Raw genomic sequence first — 23,624 nt, forward strand, 5'->3', positions numbered from 1 at the left:
GAGTCCAGTTTCTGACCTCAGCTTTCACTGATCACTGCTGGTTTACTGCCCTTAATATACATGTGTGTGTATGCATATGTATATATAGCCAGTACCAGTCGAAAGTTTGGAAACACCTGGTTAAATGCGTGCTTGCGTGCAGATCTGATGTTTTTAAGAGGTCACACATATTCAGCCAGGTGTGTCCAGACTTTTGACTGGGACAGTGTGTGTGAGCATATAAAAAGTATTCACCCCCTCAGATGTTTTCCCCTTGTATTTACTTTGATAAATGAAAGCATGCTCAATATAATTAGGAGAACAGATGGTGGTCAATATTTGAGAAGCAGGCGGAGACCTGAAGGTGATGAAGATGGAGAAGCATAAGAATCTGAGACACTGTGACGAGAACCAGACTGTGATGTTCTAGACAGCTGGGTCAGAACATCTCCACAGCATCAGGCAGGTCTTGTGGGGAGTTCCCAGTATGCAGCGGCCCGTTATTGATCAATAGTGGGCTACAACAATCAGGGCTGATGCCTATGGATGTCCCACCTCACCTCAGCCGACTCACAGGACCGCGCTGCTATTGTCATGGACAGGTGGACACAGGACAGGTGGAGCCCTGCTCACATCAGACCAGGCTCCACTCAGAAACGTCTGTGCAAGTGTGTGGGTGTGTGTCCTGTGATGCAGCACCTCCAGGCTACCAGGCTAATGCGTTTAGTCATGCTAATCCACCACCATATGGGCTCTGCTGAAGCACTGAGGTGAGTTTAGGAGCAAGCGCTCGCTACCAAACAGCAAAGTCACTCAGTCGCAGTCGGTCAGCCAGAACCCCAGGAGCTCTAAAGGCTCTAAAAGTTCCTCCCACCTAATGGTGATGAAGACGCTGCCTGATGCCTGAGACACGGTTCTACCAGAGTTCTGAGAAGAGCTCGGCTCTAGAACCTGCTTTTAGAACCAGATCATTAAAATGGTGGAGGGATACATGCTGCAGGGTGTAGTGCAGCTACAGAAAGTAGTCCCTAAAGAGAACTGCATTAGTGGAGATTCTCTATTCTTCACTATTTTACCATCATCATCATCATCATCATCCCATATAACACTCAGAAGGCTCATGAAGCTGCACTGGTGGATTTGGATAAGAAATCAAATATGGGCTGTATCTGTGTTGTAGTCATGGCGACCAACGCCTGTAAAGACACCACTGGAAAAAACACAGCGCATCCAACAAGAACTCCTGTGCACCACTGTTTAAACCAGTTAACAACATACTCAACCAGTCCAGTTCCATTCCACCAACAGACTGACCACTAGGGGGCCTGAAGAAAGAGGCTTATGGCTCGTTCAGTTGGTGTAGTATAGTGGATAACACCACTCCCTTCACCATGGCCAAGTAGGGTTCAATTCCTCAGCTGGGTAAGGTGCTGCACCAAGCTACACCAGACGAAGCCCTTGAGTAATTATGTTCTCCTACTTGTGTAACATTACACTCACCTAAGAGCTCTGGATAAGCGTGTGTCAGACAAATACCATAAATGTATAATATAATATATAATATATTTCCTGGAAAATGTACATTTGTATACCTCAGATTGTATATTTATATTCACTTTACTGCTAAAAACATTCAATCTTTTATTTTTAGAATATTTTAATATTTTATATTTAAAAATATTAATATTTAATTGTATTTTTGTACTTTTTATTTATATTTTTATAGTTTATTCTTTTCTGTTTATATTACTGGTTGTTAGGTGTGACCACTGTCGTGATAGCAACCTAATTTCATTGTACTCTGCGCAAAGGAATCTATATACTTTTTAATATTATTGGAATATTATATTATTATTATTTTCCGTTTTTCTCATCTGAACAATATGTAAAGATATATAAAATAACACATATACATATATACATATAGATTTTGTTTATAAGGTATTACGCATTATGACATATTTACGATATATTAGCGTTGTTTTTCCTCTCTTCCTCACAGCTGAAACGAGGCCAAGCGTTTATCCGAGCCCTTCCAGGATCAGAGGAGCTCTGATCTAATTCCTGATTACGAACGTCTGACACTTCCTAAAAATATCAGCTGTCTGAGTCCCTTCTCCCCAAACGCTCTCGGCCGCTCTGTAGAGTCTAGCTGAATAATGTGGGGGTACCGGTTTATCAGGAGGTCATCACTGTTAGAAGATCAGAGAACACCCGGAAACCACTCACAGCTCTCAGACTGCAAATCGGTTGCCATGGTATCCTAAGTGCTTGCTAGGCGGTTGCCATGCTGTCCCAACCAGTAGCTAACTGTTGCTAAGCTGCTGCTATGATGTCCTAGATGATTGCTCTGCTGCTCCAATGCTGTTGCAGTGCATCTGTTATGGCGTTGCTAGGTGGTTGCCATGGTATCTCCGGTGGTTGCTTTGCTGTTCCAACCAGGAGGTTTTATGCTCGGTCCTAGACGGTTGAAATCCTGCTACAAGCAGTTATGGTGTTGCTGAGTGGTTGCCATGTTATCCCAGGTGCTTTCAAAGTGGTTGCTATGCGGTTGCTATGCTGTACCAAGTATTTGCTAGAGTATGAGGTTGCTACAATTGGTTGCTAGGATGCTGCTAGATGGTGGTTGCTATGCTGTTCATAGCGGATGCTTGATGTTTTGCGAATCAGTTGTTATGGGCTTGGTGGTTGCTATGCTGCTCCAAGCGATTGCTATGGTGGTGGTGGTGCTGGTAGCTGCAGTGATGCTCACTTAAAGCCCAGGAGGCTCAGATTCCCAGGTTATACTGTTGTTGCTACCAGTGGATCTTGAAAGTGCAGGTTGGGTCTCTGTTATGCAAAAACACAGCGACACACCCGGCCACCCTAACGCCCGCCCTACAGGAACTCACCGGGTGGAGCCGGACCACCCGCTATGCAGGCCTTTGTGTTTCATAAACAGAGAGCAGTGCAGCGCACACCAACCGGCTCCGCCTGTCAGTGCAGCGGCGGTATCGTCACTGTAGACAGACGGCTGTAGTCACACAACACAGACCACGTTGCAGGTGGGGCTGCTGGACTACAGCGGTCAGCTGTCCCTTGGCTTGACAGTCTGACAAGGTTAAATTAGCATAAAATTTGCATAATTAAATGAATAATTAAATTAATTAAAATGCACATCCACAGGGTCTTCTTACACACAGACTTTACCAGGCTTTTCGGCTCCGGCTCAGAAAGACCGTGAAGCTTAAGCGATTACCAGGTGGTTAGCCTGGTATCTAAGGTGGATGCTATGGTACTGCTATAATGTTGGTAAGCAGCTGCTGTAATGTTCTAGATGGTTGCTATGCTGCTCCAATGCAGTTGCTGGGGTGTTGCTAAGCGTTGACATGGTATCCCAGATGTTTGCTAAACGGTTGCTATGCTGTTCCAACCAGTAACTATGCTGTCGGTAAGCAGCTGCTTTGATGTTCTAGATGGTTGCTATGCTGCTCCAATGCAGTTGCACTGCAGTTGATGGGGTGTTGCTAAGCGTTGACATGGTATCCCAGATGCTTGCTAAGTGGTTGCTATGCTGTTCCAACCAGTAGCACTGATCTTGCTAAGCAGCTGCTATGATGTCCTATACGGTTGCAATCCTGCTCCAAGCAGTTTTTGTGTTGGTGAGTGGCTGCCATGGTATCCCATGTGCTTGCTAAGCGGTTGCTATGCTGTTGCTATGCTGTACCAAATATTTGTATGTGTTTCTATGATGTTACTTAAAGTTGCAACAATCTTCCAATCGGTTGCTAGGATGCTGCTAGATAAAACTTCTATACCATGTTCTAATGGTTGCTATGGGGATGCTAGGCGGTTGCTATGCTGGTCCAACCAGTAGCACTGATGTTGCTAAGCAGCTGCTATGATGTCCTAGACGGTTGCAATCCTGCTCCAAGCAGTTATGGTTTTGCTAAGTGGTTGCCATGTTATCCCAGGTGCTTGCTATGCGGTTGCTATGCTGTTCCAACCAGTAGCCAAGATGTTGGCCCGCTATGCTGGTCCAAGCAGTTGCTAGTTGGCTGCTATGGTGTACCAGATGGTCACCAGGATGCTCCACTCTTGCGGTGACACAGACATAGCAGTGATGATGATGATGGTGGTGGTGGTGGCGGCGGCTGCAGTGATGCTGAGGGGGCCGTGCAGCAGCAGATGGGCCACAGGCTGGAAGTGTAAGCTTGCAAAAGTGAGAGAGAAAGCATTAAGGTCAGGAGACTCAGCCCAGAGGAACTTTTCCTGCTGACCTCATCTCCGTCTGACCAACAGTCTGCTGAGCACAGCTCCACCTGCCAAACCGGAGCTTTATTAGCTACACCAATCACCTAAGAACACCACCCAGGCCAACGTGTGATTACCCCTGTTTATACAGTGGACTCACAGCTGGACTCACAGCTGGACTGGCTGAACGACCCACCGGTACAGCACCAGAATATGCAGTACACACACATTAACTGTCCAAATGTTTGTGGACACCCCTTCTAATGAATGCATTCAGCTACTTTAAGTTGCAACCATTGCTGACACAGATGTGACACAGAAATGCACACACACTCACAGCTTGTCTAGTTGCTGTTGAGAAGTACTGCCAATAGAATAGGACCAGAGGCCCACTGGTTACTAGTCAATGAAAGATCTTCATTCATTTCTCTCTCCCTCTCCCTCTTAATATTCCTCTATATATGAACCTCTCTCTCCCCTTCATCTCTCTCTCTCTCTCTCTCTGTAACGAGTGTCTCTCAGTGTGGCAGATCGGTTTTGACAGAGATGCCCGAGTGAGTTAGAGCTGTGGCTCGCCGCTCCGCAGCCGCAATCAAACCAGTCTCCTTCACTCTCTCACACACACACACACACACACACACACACACACACACACACACACACACACACACACACACACACACACACTGGTATGACCACCCCGCCGGCTCCGAACTCCTTACGATACCTTTTAATGTCCTCTAATCGTCTACTCGCTGGTGCGCTCCCCCTTTCTCCACCTTTACTTCTGTCTAAATCCTCCTAATCTCATTCACTGCACTCCTCCACCCTCTGCTGAGAGCTCTCACTGCTCTCACACTCACAACGCAAGTCAAGGATATTTAATAGAGCAGAAGACGTTCCACTAGATTTTGGATGATCACCCCCCCTCCACTTTCCCTTCATTCCCAACTCATCCTGAATGCTACATTAAGCGGAAAAGGGTGTCCACAAACATTTGGACACATCGTGTAGATTAGGCAGCGAGTGAACGGTCAGTTCTTGGAGGTGGAAAATGGACAAACGTAAGAATCTGAGACACTCTGACGACAACCAGACTGTGATGTTCTAGATAATGACTGGGTCAGAACATCTCCAGAACATCAGCAAGCAGGTCTTGTGGGAAGGTGCTCTCAGTATGCAGTGGATAGTAGTACCTACAAAGAGGGTTGCAAGGAAGAGCACCCAGGGGTCATGGATGCTCATGGAGGCCCACGGGTCTTGATGGGTCAGAGCTGCTGTGGGTGGTTTTAAAGTTATGGCCGATCGATGCAGCTTTTAAGAAGATGGCATGCCGGGAAGGCTCCCCGCCGGAGTCAAATCAGCGTACTCTCTGAGGAGGAGCTGAAAAAAGGTGCTAAATCTGGAACGTGGAGCAATCTCCCGGCTCTACAGCTCACTCTGGAGGCTCTAGGGAGTCGGAGGGTGACTCAGCATCCAGCGATGATGATGATTATGATGATGAAGTGCTTCATCTAGAACAGATAACAGCACTGCAAAAACACTGAGGAGCGTGTGAGCAACTCGGGTTCAGTAGTTCAGGAGGGAGGAGCTTGTTTACCTGGGGGGTGATTGGAGGGGACTGCTTAGAACCTATGACCTTAAAGGGGAAGTTCTGCGAAAAATCAAAGTCACATGATTGAGCCCTGAGCCCACGTGCAATCGATCAGCCAGACATGTCTGAAGACCTGGATGAGTTTTAAGGGGTTTGTGAGATATTCGGGTTGAGAAATAAATATTTTGGAGATTGGTGACAGTCTAAATCCAGTGTTTGTTAGCGACATTAGCGTAGCATCCCCAGTTGCAAACTACAGAAGCATACGTCAGACGCCAACCAGGTCCTGACTCTCTGACTGAATCTGGGATCAATGATCCATCATGGTCGTTGAGAAGTGGTTCTTTAGTAGACTGCCGCTAAGGATCCGCGTTCGGCTGCTCCTGAAACGACGTTGGCGGAACAGCGTCGCCGTCTCCGCCTCCGGAGGAACGGATTGGGTTCCAGCTATGTTTCCTGAAACTGATGGGAGTAAACTGAACCGGACTCCTTCTGACCTTCACCTTGTCTACCTTCCTCAACACAGACGCCATTCAGGCGACCGACACCGGCTCCAGTGTCCGACACTCAATAACCGCCCACGTGCCTGCTGCCCCGGGCCCACGCCAGGCTGCCGCTCGGGTTACAGCAGAGCCGGGTGGAGAGCTGCTCCGGGGTCATGTTACGGTTCAAACGTGGAGCAGCAGTGGGGCTTTACAGCAGCACTAAAGTTACACAGGAGAATGCAGAGCACTCCAGCTAATACGAATTATACTAATCTCACTCTCTCTCGTCAGTCTGTAGACCACAACATTGGTCATTTCATGGCTTACAGCCTTGATGCCTTTACTGCTATTCTAAAATTGGAGAAAACCCTTTAAGTGACTTGATGTGTCTAAACTTTTGACTGGTAGCATAATCTATAATATGTCTATAAAGCAACGGCTCACATAGACAGTCACTGGTCTACAGCAACGGCTCACATAGACAGTCATTGGTCTACAGCAACGGCTCACATAGACAGTCACTAGTCTACAGCAACGGCTCACATAGACAGTCACTAGTCTACAGCAACGGCTCATATAGACAGTCACTAGTCTACAGCAATGGCTCATATGGCCAGTCATTGGTCTACAGCAACGGCTCATATAGACAGTCACTGGTCTACAGCAACGGCTCATATAGACAGTCTACAGCAATGGCTTATATGGCCAGTCATTGGTCTACAGCAATGTCTCATATAGACAGTCACTAGTCTACAGCAACGGCTCATATAGACAGTCATTGGTCTACAGCAATGGCTTATATAGACAGTCACTAGTCTACAGCAATGGCTCATATAGACAGTCACTAGTCTACAGCAATGGCTCATATAGACAGTCACTAGTCTACAGCAACGGCTCATATAGACAGTCACTAGTCTACAGCAACGGCTCATATAGACAGTCACTAGTCTACAGCAACGGCTCATATAGACAGTCACTAGTCTACAGCAACGGCTCATATAGACAGTCACTAGTCTACAGCAATGGCTCATATGGCCAGTCATTGGTCTACAGCAACGGCTCATATAGACAGTCATTGGTCTACAGCAACGGCTCATATAGACAGTCACTAGTCTACAGCAATGGCTCATATGGCCAGTCATTGGTCTACAGCAACGGCTCATATAGACAGTCATTGGTCTACAGCAACGGCTCACATAGACAGTCATTGGTCTACAGCAACGGCTCATATAGACAGTCATTGGTCTACAGCAACGGCTCATATAGACAGTCATTGGTCTACAGCAACAGTGTTTCACACCCAACCCACCATACCTCCCTCTGCATGACTCACATCTTATCAGCAGCTCAGAAAAGCAAGGTTGATCAATATTGGTGTGAAAGGGCTCACTGTTCAAACTGATCAGGCTGACCTCTTGTCTCACAGGGCCCATATCACAGAAACCTGCCGTGAAGAAGGAGAGTTCCACTGGTGAGACTTTGGTCCCTGTCCATACAGTCATTCACTACATGGACAAAAGTATTGGGACACCTGCTAATCACTGTTTCTTCTGAATCAAAGGTATAAAACACAGTTTTTGGAGTAACTGTCTCTACTATCCAGAGAAGACTTTCCACTAGATTTTGAAAGAGCACTGCTGTGAGGATTTGATTGCATTCAGCCACAAGAGCTAGAGTTAGTGAGGTCAGGGTGTTGGATGTTGGATGATGATGATGGTCACCACCCCACCCCATTCAAAAAAGCTTAGGAGGTAGCTGAATGCATTCATTAGAAGGGGTGTCCACAAATATTTGGACACTGTGTACAGGACGGCAGTTTAGCAGTTTAGCTCCGCCCACTCATGTTGAAGTTATAAGCAGTGTTTAAGCCTGCAATGTTTTCAGAATGATGGCAGCCAGTCAGAAAGGACCTTATTTGCATAAATCACTCTTAAAAGGCACAGCAACAAAGATTACTGATGGTTTCTAAGGGATCAAACGTCAAGGGACAAGTTAATTAACTCCAAGTTCATTAAGTAGGACTGTTTTAACCCAAGAGGGGCCCTTTAATAGCAAATTGGTGGGGTTTGACCACCTTAAGCAAGGGTGGGGAACCGAAGGCCAGAGTCCAGTGCTGTTCGCTGATTTCCCAGCTCTGACACACCTACAGGAGGGGTGGTTTCAGGTGTGCTTGAGCAGGAAAAGCACGAAGGACACTTTTCTGGCAGCTTTTGGTCAAATTCAGTACAGGTGTAGTGGACGCTTCTACTGAAGCCTGACCTCCAGATCCTCCAATCAATCCTAATCAATACCTGCTGTTCATTAACCTCCGCTGCAGTATCTGTGAATGGAGAAAGATTACAGCTCCCCACGCGCTCAGATCAGTCAGTCAGTAACCCGAGTCCTAAAGTCTCCGTCAGTAAATGCTGCACTCAGCAGCTCAGTTTTGGCAACAGAGTCACATGACCGGGCCCCCCTTTAACGTCCTTGAAGACGGGTCATCCTCTGGTGTCCTCTCTTCCTCCTGGCGTCTCCGTTTTTTTTCTCAGCTTGCTCATCACCTGACTGGGCTTAGAAACACACCGGCTACAGCGGTCGCTACCACAGTGTTGGACGAAGCTATCTGCCTGCGCGGCATTACCACGGTAACGATGTTGGCGAGGTCATTAGCTGGTGGTGGCATGCTGGCTACCAACACAGGTGGTGGTGGTGGTGATCATCATCCAGCATCCTGACCTCTATAAAGCTATTGTCGCTGGGTGCAATCAAATCCTCACAGCAATGCTCCTCCAAAATCTAGTAGAAAGTTTTCCTCTCTGGACAGTAGAGACAGTTACTCCAACAGAAGCAGGAGAAACTCTTTTAATACCCTTAATATCAAAAGATAGATGGAATGAGCAGATGTCCCAATACTTTTGTCCAAATAGTGTATAGGAAAAACGTGTGAGTGTGTGTGTGTGTGTGTGTGTGTGGTTTTGTTAGGTACTGGTCGTCTTATTTGTCCTGAGCTGAGCTCCTTAAATTCCTGAGGGAACTCATCACTCCCTCTGCACTGGTGACACTGGTAAGTGACACTGGTAAGGCTGGTGACACTGGTCCTGCAGCATCTCAATCTCAGTCTACTAAACCAATATTCGGGGTGTGTGTGTGTGTGTGTGTGTGTGTGTGTGTGAGCAGGAAGTGTGGTGTGAGCTGAGAGGAGCAGACGGGGAGGCAGTGAATCTGCTGAGTCCGCAGCGTCTGCAAGCCGAGCTCCGGCAGCCATGCTGCTCAAACACTCTCACACCAGCGAAAGCCTCCCTCTCGCTCTCTCGCTCGCACGCTCTCTCCTGTGTGTATCTCTCTCTCACTCTCTCTCTCTCACTCTCCTGTGTGTATCTCTCTATCACTCTCTCACTCTCACCACTGAAGAAGAAAAACAATCTCTCCACCGCTACCGGAGAGCATCTCTCTCACATTTCTGTTAGAGGAGAAAACCACTCGCACTGCCGTCCTCCCTCTCCCCCATCTCTCTCTCTCTCTCTCTCCCCAATCTCTCTCTCTCTCCCTCTCTCCCCAATCTCTCTCCCCAATCTCTCTCTCTCTCCCCCATCTCTCTCCCCAATCTCTCTCTCTCCCCCAGCTCTCTCCCCAATCTCTCTCTCTCTCCCCCATCTCTCTCCCCAATCTCTCTCTCTCCCCCATCTCTCTCCCCAATCTCTCTCTCTCCCCCAGCTCTCTCCCCAATCTCTCTCTCTCTCTCTCTCTCTCTCTCTCTCTCGCTCTCTCTCCCCAATCTCTCTCTCTCTCTCTCTCTCTCTCTCTCTCTCTCTCTCTCTCTCTCTCTCTCTCTCTCTCTCTCCTGTGTGTGTATATGTCTGTCTCTCTCTCTCTCTCTCTCTCCCCAATCTCTCGCTCTCTCTCCCCAATCTCTCTCTCTCTCTCTCTCTCTCTCTCTCTCTCTCTCTCTCCCCAATCTCTCTCTCTCTCTCCCCAATCTCTCTCTCTCTCTCCCCAATCTCTCTCTCCCCCATCTCTCTCTCTCTCTCCTGTGTGTGTGTATATGTCTGTCTCTCTCTCTCACTCTCTCTCTCCCCATCTCTCTCTCTAACTCTCCGCTCTCTCCCCCATTTCTTTCTCTGCCTCTCTCTCGCTCACTCCCTTTCTACCTATTCTCACTCTGTCTCTCTCTCCCCTTATTCTCGCTCTCTTTCTCTCTCTATTTATCTCTTTCTCTCTCTCTCCCTATTCTCACTCTGTCTCTCTCCCCCATTCTCTCTCGCTGTCTCTCTCTCCCCTTATTCTCGCTCTCTGTATGTCTCTCTCTCTCTCTCTCTCTCTCTCGCATTCATATACAATTACACTTTCTCATTTCTCTCTCTCTCTCTCTTATAAAAAAGAGAGAGAACAGGCAGTGCTAATCTTACATCACAGCTCACCCACAGCCTCACTCCTACAGAACCACATCACCAAGAGAACACACACACACACACACACACACACACACACACACACACACACACACACACACACACACACAGGTTAGAGAGAGTGTGTATCTGGGTGAAGGTGTGTGGTAATGAGAAGGTGCTGTGTGATGATTTACTGAGATCTAAACTCAGCCTGGTTCAGTTCTATCAGGTTCTCCCGGTCTCCTGGTTCTGACTCATCGGACCGGTCAGAATCGTGTCCTGAGCAGAGTCTAAAAACAGATCCCGCCGCTCGTCCCATTTCAGAACCACAGCACGCTCTCAGTCTTCAGAATCTCAGCGGATCTGAACAGCAGAGAAAGCAAATACACTACATGTCCAAATGTTTGTGGACGCTGCTCCTAAAAATGCATTGAGCTACTTTCAGTTGAACTCTGCACACACACAGCTTGTCTTGCCTGTAGAGGCATGGGCTAGAGGGGTGTAAAGCCCCCCAGCACTGATCTGTAGAGCAGTGTAAGAACAGGTGTCCCAATACTTTCGTCCATTTAGTGTATGGTTTTAGCCCTGCGTATCCAGATGAGTATTATATGATTATTACATTAGAATTGCTCCTGGGCTCCCCCTCCTGTTGGGGAGTGTAAATACTGAGGGCTCCAGAAGCTTGATCTGAAGGTGGAGCAGCATGTGGGCGGAGGCGGTAGAGTAACACTACAGGATTTTATACTAATATGACTCTATGGGTTCTGCAGCGTTACACAGCAGTTCTGGAGAGAGGTTCTCCACCTGCAGCTCCACCACCAAACCTCCATAGTGCAGCTTTGGCCCGGAGTGGGAATGACGGAGACGCCGCTCTCCCCCTGTTCCAGTCAGTAGCTAGTGAGGGCTTGTGAAGTTTCCCACTGGCTCTTTATTTCTGACCGTAATTTCATCTACCAGGATAAACAGGATCCCCACTCATCACAGTACTGACCTCCTGTAGCCATGTGACCAGACTAGTGATATGACCAATCGGAAGGAGCGCAAGCCTTCAGCAATTCCCTCAACCCGCCCAAAACTGGCTGATCCGGTCTGAACACCAGGCCTAAAGGCTGCCTGCTCGGCCCCGCTGCAATACCCCGCCGGTCAGACGGCCATAAACACTCCCTCCCTGCGCTGCAGCCTACACCACGCTCTCTGCTGAAGAGGAACCTTATACAGAAACAAACAACACCACCCACGGCTGCACCCGCAGCCCCCCCGGCTGCACCCGCCGCCCCCCCGGCTGCACTTCGGCAGCGCCACGCTAATACCACAATTACTGACAGCAGGTAGTAGTACCTGTGTAATAACACCACTAAAACCTTAAGGTACTAGTGTCCCTATAAACATGTGGTACTAGACTCACTAAAATAATAAGAACATTAATGATACCAGAGGTACTAGACTCACTATAATAACAACATTAACAATAGTTGAGGTACTAGACTCACTGTAATAACACCATTAAGAGTACCTGAGGTACTAGACTGACTGTAATAACACCATTAACAATACTTGAGGTACTAGACTTACTGTAATAACACCATTAACGACACCTGGGGTACTAGATTCCTTTCTCTTTAATACTGTAATAACACCATTAACGACACCTGGGGTACTAGACTCACTGTAATAACACCATTAAGAGTACTTGAGGTACTAGACTTACTGTAATAACACCATTAACGACACCTGGGGTACTAGACTCACTGTAATAACACCATTAAGAGTACCTGAGGTACTAGACTCACTGTAACAACACCATTAAGAGTACCTGAGGTACTAGACTCACTGTAACAACACCATTAAGAGTACTTGAGGTACTAGACTCACTGTAACAACACCATTAAGAGTACTTGATGTACTAGACTCACTGTAATAACACCATTAACAGTACTTGAGGTACTAGACTCACTGTAATAACACCATTAACAGTACTTGAGGTACTAGACTCACTGTAATAACACCATTAACAGTACTTGAGGTACTAGACTCACTGTAACAACACCATTAAGAGTACTTGATGTACTAGACTCACTGTAATAACACCATTAACAGTACTTGAGGTACTAGACTCACTGTAATAACACCATTAACAATACTTGATGTACTAGACTCACTGTAATAACACCATTAACAATACTTGAGGTACTAGACTCACTGTAATAACACCATTAACAATACTTGAGGTACTAGACTCACTGTAACAACACCATTAAGAGTACTTGATGTACTAGACTCACTGTAATAACACCATTAACAGTACTTGAGGTACTAGACTCACTGTAATAACACCATTAAGAGTACCTGAGGTACTAGACTCACTGTAATAACACCATTAAGAGTACCTGAGGTACTAGACTCACTGTAATAACACCATTAAGATTACTTGATGTACTAGACTCACTGTAATAACACCATTAACAGTACTTGAGGTACTAGACTCACTGTAATAACACCATTAACAGTACTTGAGGTACTAGACTCACTGTAACACCATTAAGAGTACTTGATGTACTAGACTCACTGTAATAACACCATTAACAGTACTTGAGGTACTAGACTCACTGTAATAACACCATTAACAGTACTTGAGGTACTAGACTCACTGTAACAACACCATTAAGAGTACTTGAGGTACTAGACTCACTGTAACAACACCATTAAGAGTACTTGATGTACTAGACTCACTGTAATAACACCATTAACAGTACTTGAGGTACTAGACTCACTGTAATAACACCATTAACAATACTTGAGGTACTAGACTCACTGTAATAACACCATTAAGAGTACCTGAGGTACTAGACTCACTGTAATAACACCATTAAGAGTACTTGAGGTACTAGACTTACTGTAATAACACCATTAACGACACCTGGGGTACTAGACTCACTGTAATAACACCATTAAGAGTACCTGAGGTACTAGACTCACTGTAACAACACCATTAAGAGTACCTGAGGTACTAGACTCACTGTAACAACACCATTAAGAGTACTTGATGTACTAGACTCACTGTAATAACACCATTAACAGTACTTGAGGTACTAGACTCACTGTAACAACACCATTAAGAGTACTTGATGTACTAGACTCACTGTAATAACACCATTAACAGTACTTGAGGTACTAGACTCACTGTAATAACACCATTAACAGTACTTGAGGTACTAGACTCACTGTAACAACACCATTAAGAGTACTTGATGTACTAGACTCACTGTAATAACACCATTAACAGTACTTGAGGTACTAGACTCACTGTAATAACACCATTAACAATACTTGATGTACTAGACTCACTGTAATAACACCATTAACAATACTTGAGGTACTAGACTCACTGTAATAACACCATTAACAATACTTGAGGTACTAGACTCACTGTAACAACACCATTAAGAGTACTTGATGTACTAGACTCACTGTAATAACACCATTAACAGTACTTGAGGTACTAGACTCACTGTAATAACACCATTAAGAGTACCTGAGGTACTAGACTCACTGTAATAACACCATTAAGAGTACCTGAGGTACTAGACTCACTGTAACAACACCATTAAGAGTACTTGAGGTACTAGACTCACTGTAATAACACCATTAACAATACTTGAGGTACTAGACTCACTGTAATAACACCATTAAGAGTACCTGAGGTACTAGACTCACTGTAATAACACCATTAACAATACTTGAGGTACTAGACTCACTGTAATAACACCATTAACAATACTTGAGGTACTAGACTCACTGTAATAACACCATTAACAATACTTGAGGTACTAGACTCACTGTAATAACACCATTAAGAGTACTTGAGGTACTAGACTCACTGTAATAACACCATTAAGAGTACTTGAGGTACTAGACTCACTGTAATAACACCATACTGACAACAGGTTCTACAGTCACTGTAATGAATAATTACAGCCCCGTTACGGAAGCCTCAGGCGGCGGTCTGAGAGCAGCAGGAGCGGGGTCGCATTAGGCGGCTGTGCGGTTTCCTGACCTCCGGAGTCTCCTGCCCATGGCTTTGTCCCACTGTCCGTCTCCCCCGGAGCTCTGCTTGCCGTCCAGCAGCGCCCTGTTGGCGGCGTCGTGCTGCTGCTGGTGCTGCTGCTCTGCGCCGGGCGAGTGATTCCGCTTTCTCATCCCTGAAATTGGGCAGGAGCGGGGGATTAGCTGGGGATGTGGCCGGGTTCCGGGGCAGTAACAGCGGGGCTGCCGGTCAGGGGCTGCCGGAGGGTCGGCGGTGATAACAAGGCGGTGAGAACCGTGTGAGTCGCTCTCTGCGATCCCTCCTCCTCTACAGAGAGAGAGAGACACAGAGAGAGAGAGAGAGAGAGAGAGAGAGAGAGAGAGAGAGAGACACAGAGAGAGAGAGAGAGAGAGAGAGAGAGAGAGAGAGACACAGAGAGAGAGAGAGAGAGACAGAGAGAGAGAGAGAGAGAGAGAGAGAGAGAGACAGACACAGAGAGAGAGAGAGAGAGAGAGACACAGAGAGAGAGAGAGAGAGAGAGAGAGAGAGAGAGAGAGAGAGAGAGAGATCCGCAGAGAGCAGCTGATCACAACAACCTTTATCCAGGTTCCCCGACCAGCCAATCAGCGACCAGAGGTAAGCTGGAAGCCAATGAGCGGAGAGACTTCCCCACAGGTTACCCGGTACCACAAGAGCCAATCACCGACGCTTTCACAGGGCGAATCCAGGAGCCAATCAGAGCCGGAATTGTTCGCGACTGTTTGGGTTGCCAGGTTTCAGGGTCCGCTCCACCTTAAATCCCCCAGCTGTTAAACCACCTGCACGTTAAACTGCTGCAGCGTTTAAGGTGGAGCGCAGCATTTATATATATATATATATATAAAACGAGACTGTCAGCGATTATAGGTGATTAATAATCGATAACGTGCTGTTAATAGCCTGTTTATTTCTCTATGGTAACCGGGTCATTCCTCAGGGGACGGGGAGCGGTGTGTTTAAGGAAGAAGGTGGTATTTTTTGAGACCTGGCAACCCAGCCCAAACCGGTCCATAGTAAGCGTAATAACGAGCGTGGACGGGATGCAGCATTCAATTGCTCCCCATAAGATGTTCAGGTGGTTTGGCTTAAAATATTACACAAATAAGCAGCTAAATATGATTTAATGTTCACTTCTGAAAGCAAATATGTTTGACAGCAAAAAAACCCAAACAAAAACAACTAGCTAGCTAGAACATATCAAAGTTAGTATATTCTGTATTTAGTGTATATTGCATTTATTTCATATAATTTTTATATAACTTTATTTTAATATGTTTAGTATGTATATAGTTTTGTCCTCCTGTAAAGCATCAACCTGAGCCTCACCACAAGCATTAAATTAAAGTATCACGTATCAGAAAAATAATATTTAGAGACTTCAGAGGCTTTACACTAATTTAATAATTATCCCTTAATTAATTAAATAAATAAATAGCTATACTGGTTTAATAAATTACTCCCTTAACTTAATCAACTGTCCCCTTAAACTAAACTACAGTAATTAATTAAGAAATTAAGGAAACGATTTTTTTTATTAAGCTAATTTTATTTTTCTACCTTAACACTTTATAAGCCCCAGAGCAGTCTGTACTTATATTTTAATTAAATACGTAAATGTTCACATTTTGAAGGCAGCATAACCCAAAAACCAGCGGCCAGAGGTCTGCGCCTGTGAGCTAGCTAGCATAGCATAGCACTGATCTGAGAACTCTTAAACATTCATTAAAAGTCCGTCATTGAATTATACAAAGTTTGTTAATTAACGCGGCAATTTTATAAAAATAATAAAAATAATAAAAGTAATAATCCAGCTGCTATATAAAAACATCAGCTATTTAAATTAACAGTCTAAGTTAGAAGTGAGGGGGACTTTTATTGGACTTTAGCTGCCAGTCTCCGGTCACGTTAATCTGTTGATCTTACCCAGCTGAAGCTCCGTCCTCTTGTTCGACTGTCAGCCTGTATTCAGACGAACACTCTGCAGATAAAAGGACCGAAGAACCCGAGTCTGATCATACAGGGTCTCCAGGTTTCGTCCATTACTCCGCTCCGAGCTTTAGTTCTGGAGGTTCCGCCCGGAGAGCGTCTTCTGTCGCTTCCTCTCACGTGATAAAAACAACGCCGCGTCACCGACCCACGTGTTTCAGGGTTAAACGATCTATAAATATATGATTATTTTATCAATACTGTAAAGTTTTGTTGTATTACTATAAAGTAAATACTATAAAGTATTTCTGTATTTAAAAGAAATATAAAAAATAATTACAAAATTAATTAAAAAAAATGATATTTATATATATAACGTACATAATAAAGTTTGGTAATTAATATAACAGTATACAAATTTGGTTATCAGAGCGTGCTGTACCTTAATCAACTTGGACTTGGACTTTTGACTTATATATATTGCATATTTAATTATTGATTATCCAGATTGTTTGTTTTTGCACTGTTTGTTTGTGTTTTCACTTACAGATTATATTCTATAAACCTGAATCATCCTGACCCCTGGCCTAGTAGATGGATAGGGAGGTTTAGTGTGTCAAAGGGGAGAAAACAAGAGGACCATCAGTTTATTCATGACCTCAACATAAAAAATGGGTGAAAAGTGAAACTCTGTGAAAACACTGAAACCCTGAGGAGAACCCTCCTACCCAACCAGCAGAGAGACAGAGAGAAGCCAGTAATGCAATAATTTGGGACTCCCGGACATGGATGGCTGTGTCCCTGCCCCAGTATGTTTATTAAGGACACATTACAAACACACACAAAAAGATCCATCAGATGCTTTGACTTACATTAGAGTTATTTTAATAGAGCATGAAAGTATAAGTCTGTGATTATTCTAACTTACTTGTGCTGCTGTGCTCTTTTTCAGACACTAGAGGGAAGCATATCTCCATGTTCTGGACTGAATCAGCAGACCTGATTACTGCGAGGACTTTCACTGGTTCAGCTCTTGGTACACTCTGCTACACCATGTCAAAAAGTTTGTGGACACACCTTCTTATTAATGAGTTAAGCTGCTTTACAATGCAACTACTGCTAATGCAGACATTCACACACATCTGGTATGGATACTGTCTATAGAAAAGCACTGATATTAGCCTAAGGTCGCTGTGTTTTTTACCAAAGGGTATAAAAGCCCCCCAGTATTGCACTGAGGGGTTCTCTGGAGTGATGATGGAGCTCCATCGAATACCTTTGGGAGAACTAACTAATCATCCAACATCAGTACCTGGACTCACTGATGCCTGGATGCTTATGCTCTCGTGGCACTGCATGCAATCAAATACCCCAACACCTAGTGTAAAGCCTAAAGATTTTAGAACAGGTGTCCACATACTTTTGGACACTGTTGGATGATTAGTTCTGCCACTCCAGGCTCATCCCAAAGGTTCTGAATGGAGCTCCATCATCACTCCAGAACCCGCAGCTTCATGGTGACCCAGTCTTTGGGACTATGGTGTCACCTAATACTAAAACCTAAGCCAGTATGAAGGCTGACCGGTTGGCTGGGTGGTTGCTACACTATATGTCCAATTGTTTGTGGACACCCCACCCCACCACAACTCGTCTAGTACCTGTAGAGAAGTACTGCCAATCGAATAGGACTATTGGCATTAGAGCTGTGTTCCCTGGCCTGTATTTTAGGGAATGCGATGTTGAGGAGTTGGGGATGATGCGACGGGGTGGTGGTGATCATCATCATCATCCAACATCCTGAACATCCTTCTTTTCCAATCGAATCCTGACAGCAATGCTCCTCCAGAAATTTAGCAGAAAGCCTTCTTCCCTGGACTGCAGACTGCTGCAGTTACTCCAGCAATGAACTGAATCTCAGATTTCGGATTAAACACTAAATGAGCAGGCGTCCCAATACTTTTGTCCTGGGACTGTATATGGTTCAATCAAAACAACCCAGCAGAATTTGGCTCTGGGTAAAGCTGCACATTTGTCTAGGTATGTTTACAGTGGCTGAACTTTTAGGAAGGGGGTTTCGGTAGCGCGCAGGGCCTCGGATTCAGCCCGGCTAATTGATATATAGCCCACAGCGAGCCACGGCACAACAAAGCGGCGAGGTTCTGAGCAAAGATGAATATCATCACCATCATATTGTGACAGTCACTGATGATTTTCTGTCCTCAGACAAAAATAACCATATATATATATATAATCAGCCGTGTAATTACGCCGCAGGGCCGCTGAATGACAACGTCTGGCTGGCCGGCGTGGACTAGAGGGCCAGGACTCTGTAAAGAGTAATTATGGTATTTAGGTGGTGCTTTATTGAGTCAGATGTAACATCCCGTCTCACATCTCGTCTCAGAGTCATTAGGTGTAATGGGGTGGTGGCGCCCTCCCCCTCCCCCCAACCAACCAATCTCCCTGTTTTAAACTCTTCCCCAGTTTCTCCTCTGATACGCCACTTAATCAAACCCCCGCGAGGGCCCGTGCTACACATGTCACACACACACACACACACACTAGAGAGAGAGAGAGACTTTGCACATCATCCACGTTCAATCCCAAATCCATCTCCTCCTCTGCGGCGCTGACAGCTAGCATTGTGGCGCGCTGAGATGTTTCCCTCTCGCGCCGATCTTCCCTTTTGTCCCGGAAACGCTCGGCGCTAATTTACATATTAAGATTATGCTTCACGTCTCGGCACAAAGTGCAAGCCCTGCCTAATGTGTCACGCATGTGAGTGTCATCTCAAAAGGCCTGTGTGTTGTACGCGAGCGTGTGTTTTGAGCTCCCTCATTAAGCTGTCCCGAGCGCTTCAGCGCTCCGTGAAGTGCTGATTGCCCGCTCTTTGTTTTCCACGTTCATTTATTCGTATACACACCCTGTAATCAACGCCGCAAATAAGACATTAGCGGAATAAAAGGCGCGCGCTGGCATTTGCACGCCGATGCTAACAAAAGTGCATTTACGGCGGCGCTGACTTCTTTTTTTTTCTTTTTTTTTTTTCTTCTATCCCTCTCCATCTTTTTAACACCACCACCCAACAACCCCCCCCACCCCCCACCACCACCCCTCCTTCAAAAACCCATCGCTCAGCGCTCACAATAGCCGACTGGAACCGTATTAGAGCATTAAGAGCCGATTTAAACAGGGAAAAGTGCGGCGGCGAGATGCGGAGGTTTGGGTGGGTGGGGTGGGTAAGGGGGTGGGGGTCGGTTTGGGGAGGGTGGTTGGAGGATCTTCGGATCCGATCAGTCATCTCTCTCCCTCCCGCTCTCCATCTCGCTCTTCATTCAGAGTGATGCTAATGATGAAATAGCTCGCTAATTCCAGTAATTACAGCGGTCAGTTTGTGGGAATGTGCGGCTGACAGCGTCTCATTGCCGAGTTCTTTGGCTCCGGGAGGCATCAGTGAAAACAAAACCCCACAGAACAGAGAGGAAAAAAAGAAAAGACAGCAGAGCAGCTCTTTACGCGGAGAGATTAGCACGTGTACGCTAGCCCGAGCTGCTAAAAGAGGTAGCGGGGGTTTAGCTTCTGTCAAGGCCTGCGTGTGAGACCTGCGGAGGTGAATCTGGCCCAGAATAGAGAGCTGTGTTTCCCCTGCCGTGAGGAGGTGGCTGAACTTGAACTTGAGCCTCAAGCTAAACGGAGATGTAGAAATGCCGTGGAGTTAGATCTGAAACTTAGTGAGTGGGTGTGTGGATCATATGAACATTATAGAGCATTATAGAGCGTAATAGAGCGCCCCCTATGCTTCCTGTAGTGTACTACAGTCTGTCAGAGTAAGCGTGTGGATCATATGAACATTATAGAGCATTATAGAGCGCCCCCTACGCTTCCTGTAGTGTATTACAGTCTGTCAGAATGAGCGTGTGCATCATATGAACATTATAGAGCATTATAGAGCGCCCCCTACGCTTCCTGTAGTGTATTACAGTCTGTCAGAATGAGCGTGTGGATCATATGAACATTATAGAGCATTATAGAGCGCCCCCTATGCTTCCTGTAGTGTATTACAGTCTGTCAGAATGAGCGTGTGCATCATATGAACATTATAGAGCATTATAGAGCGCCCCCTACGCTTCCTGTAGTGTATTACAGTCTGTCAGAATGAGCGTGTGGATCATATGAACATTATAGAGCGCCTCCTACGCTTCCTGTAGAGTATTACAGTCTGTCAGAATGAGCATGTGGATCATATGAACATTATAGAGCATTATAGAGCGCCCCCTACGCTTCCTGTAGTGTATTACAGTCTGTCAGAATGAGCGTGTGGATCATATGAACATTATAGAGCATTATAGAGCGCCCCCTACGCTTCCTGTAGTGTATTACAGTCTGTCAGAATGAGCGTGTGGATCATATGAACATTATAGAGCGTTATAGAGCGCCCCCTACGCTTCCTGTAGTGTATTACAGTCTGTCAGAATGAGCGTGTGGATCATATGAACATTATAGAGCATTATAAAGCGCCAGGCTTATAAAGACAAATGAATAGCGTAGCGCTAAATGAAGTGAACATGCTAGCTGCTTCCTGGCCGTGTGGTCAGTCAGCGCCGCCCAGCCGCGTGGCCTTCATCTGGCCGCGCCGTTAAGAGGCTTTGTGTTAAGCAAACAAATAATAATGCCGCAATATCATTTGGGGATTAGCTAATAAAGGGGGCGAGAGACGGTGCTCGAGGCTGCCGAAACGTGTCAAGCGTCCACTTCTGCGGGCCATGATGCTATTGGTGGACGGAGTGGTGTGTGGGCGGAGTCACTGGAGGGGCCGTTTCCAGAGTGATGGCCTCTGGCAGTTGCCGTAGCAACGAGGCCTGGTTCCTGCTGATGTGATGATCTCATCTCCACCCCCAGCTCTCTCTATCTCTCTCTCTCTCTCACACACACACACACACACACACACACACACATACTCACAAACTCTTCAACACCCTGACCCCTGCTTACACACATTCATGTTCACACAGACACACACACACACACACACACACACACAGACGCAAACACAGCGCTGCCCCCGTCCCGTGTGGAGGTTGAGTGGTCCTCCAGTGTGTCCTCTGTTAAAATAACAGAGCCGCCTGCGCTGATTGTTTAAATTGAATCCAAGCGGCTGTGTGTGTGTGTGTGTGTGTGTTCGTCCACCCACCGGCCAGACACTCAGTGAGGGTGCTTCAGTCGGCTGCTAATTACTGCACTGTTTTTACATTAAAGCATTTCATTACCGTGGAGACGCTGGAGATCAGACGGGATAAAGCGCCCTCAGCGAGATGCGAAATGACTCAAAGTTCACTGTTCTGCCCTCGTCCAGGGCGCTGACCAGAGTGACCGGCCTGTCTGATGACGTGGTTGTACAATAGCGTTATTCTGATTACAGAAGGGGAATTCCACCCATTTATCAGAATTCCACATAATTCACTGTTTGAGAGGAACACTTTCAGAACAGTGGGGGGGGGGGGATGAAACCAGGAGTTGGTCGCCATGACTACAGACATTTTATTAACTATCCAAACCATCAAGTGAAGCTACACGTGTCTATTGAGATTATATGAAATGGTAATGATGGTAAAATAGTGAAGAATCTGAAAAATGTTATTTACTTCGGGGACTATTTTTCCTCACGCGTACGCGTATCCCTCCACCACACCTGGAATATAAAGGATGTTTTTAGCCGAGATCTTCTCAGAACTGAGCTGGAATTTGTACGGGATGTTAAAGATGCTGAATTAGTGGCAAATCTGGAAAAATTAAGTGTACTTCTGGGACTATTTTTCCTCATGCATAACCGTATCCCTCCACCACACCTGTATGGAATGTTAAAGATGCTAAAATAGTGACTAATTTTGAATATATATGTATCCCTCCACCATACTTGGAATTTAAAGGACATTTTAGTCCCAAATCTTCTCAGAACTGAGCTGAATTTTGTATGGAATGTTAAAGATGGTATAATTTGGGCAAATCTGAACAAATACGTTTACTTTGGGGACTAGTTTTTCTTAACCATACACGTATCCTTCCACCATACTAGCATTTGAAGCATGTTTTCGGCCCAAATCTCCTCAAAACTGAGCTGAAGTTTGTATGGAGTGTTTAAGATGCTAAAATAGTGGCAAATCTAAAAAATTAAGTTTACTTCTGGTACTATTTTTCCTTTTGCGTACACGTATCCCTCCACCACCCCTGGAATTTAAAGGGTGTTTTCGGCCCAAAATTGCGCTGAATGTTGGATGAAATATTAAAGATGCTAAAATAGTGACAAATCTTACTTGGGGCTATTTTTTCGTACACTTTCCACATATCCCTCCACCACTAATAGATTTTTAAGCTCAATTTAGGCCTGATTGTTTCTCAGAACTGGTAGAACAGTGTCTCAGGCATCAGGCAGCGTCTTCATCGCCATTAGGAGCTTTTATTAGAGCTTCAGTTCACCTCCACTGCAGAACTCCGGCTCTAATTGTTGCTTTTCTCTAGAATGGACCATTTCACGCAAAAAAAAAAGAGTGCGCCAATCTGTGCTGTTCTCTTTATAGCCACAAGAGAGCACTGTTGTCTCTTTGGAACTGTCTAGGACAAGCTAATAAAAGGGGCCTAAACAAGAACCGCCACATCCCCAGCGCTCCTATTCCTAAACGGCCCTCAAGGAAATACCCCCCCCTCCTATTTTTTCCCAAAAGCCCTCCCGAATGTGCACCAAGGTCTGCGCACACTGGTCGGCCCCCAAACAAAACCGCATTCCTCCTTCAAAACGGGAAAACAGTGGCGCCCGCCTCGCAAATTGAATCGCACATTTCTGCGCGGGACACAGGAGTTAAGTGCGCCACTTCTGCGGGCTACATAAAAACTCCATTGAACGGAACGGGTTACAGTTCAATGTCTAATACATTACCACTCGCTGGTGAAGAGCCTAAAACACACTCAATGGAAACAAA

General features: G+C 45.7%; 1 protein-coding gene across 3 annotated transcripts in view; it reads right to left on the reverse strand.

The window, feature by feature from the left end:
- Positions 1-16,818, reverse strand: part of abhd12 (abhydrolase domain containing 12, lysophospholipase) — a 28,288-nt gene extending 11,470 nt beyond the window's left edge. Inside the window, exons 1-2 of one of the 3 annotated variants that reach the window (XM_072690100.1) lie at positions 16,648-16,818; positions 14,716-14,860 (exon numbers count right to left, since the gene is read on the reverse strand). In XM_072690100.1, the coding sequence (XP_072546201.1) occupies positions 14,716-14,858 (143 nt within the window). In that variant the 5' untranslated portion in view covers positions 14,859-14,860; positions 16,648-16,818. Of the gene's footprint in view, positions 1-14,715; positions 15,121-16,647 lie in introns of those variants that run through there. The other 2 variants (XM_072690099.1, XM_072690098.1) reach the window with 2 other exon arrangements.
- Positions 16,819-23,624: the final 6,806 nt, after the last annotated feature.

The sequence above is a fragment of the Salminus brasiliensis genome, chromosome 10 (assembly GCF_030463535.1).
Source record: "Salminus brasiliensis chromosome 10, fSalBra1.hap2, whole genome shotgun sequence".
Classification (NCBI taxonomy): Eukaryota; Metazoa; Chordata; class Actinopteri; order Characiformes; family Bryconidae; genus Salminus; species Salminus brasiliensis.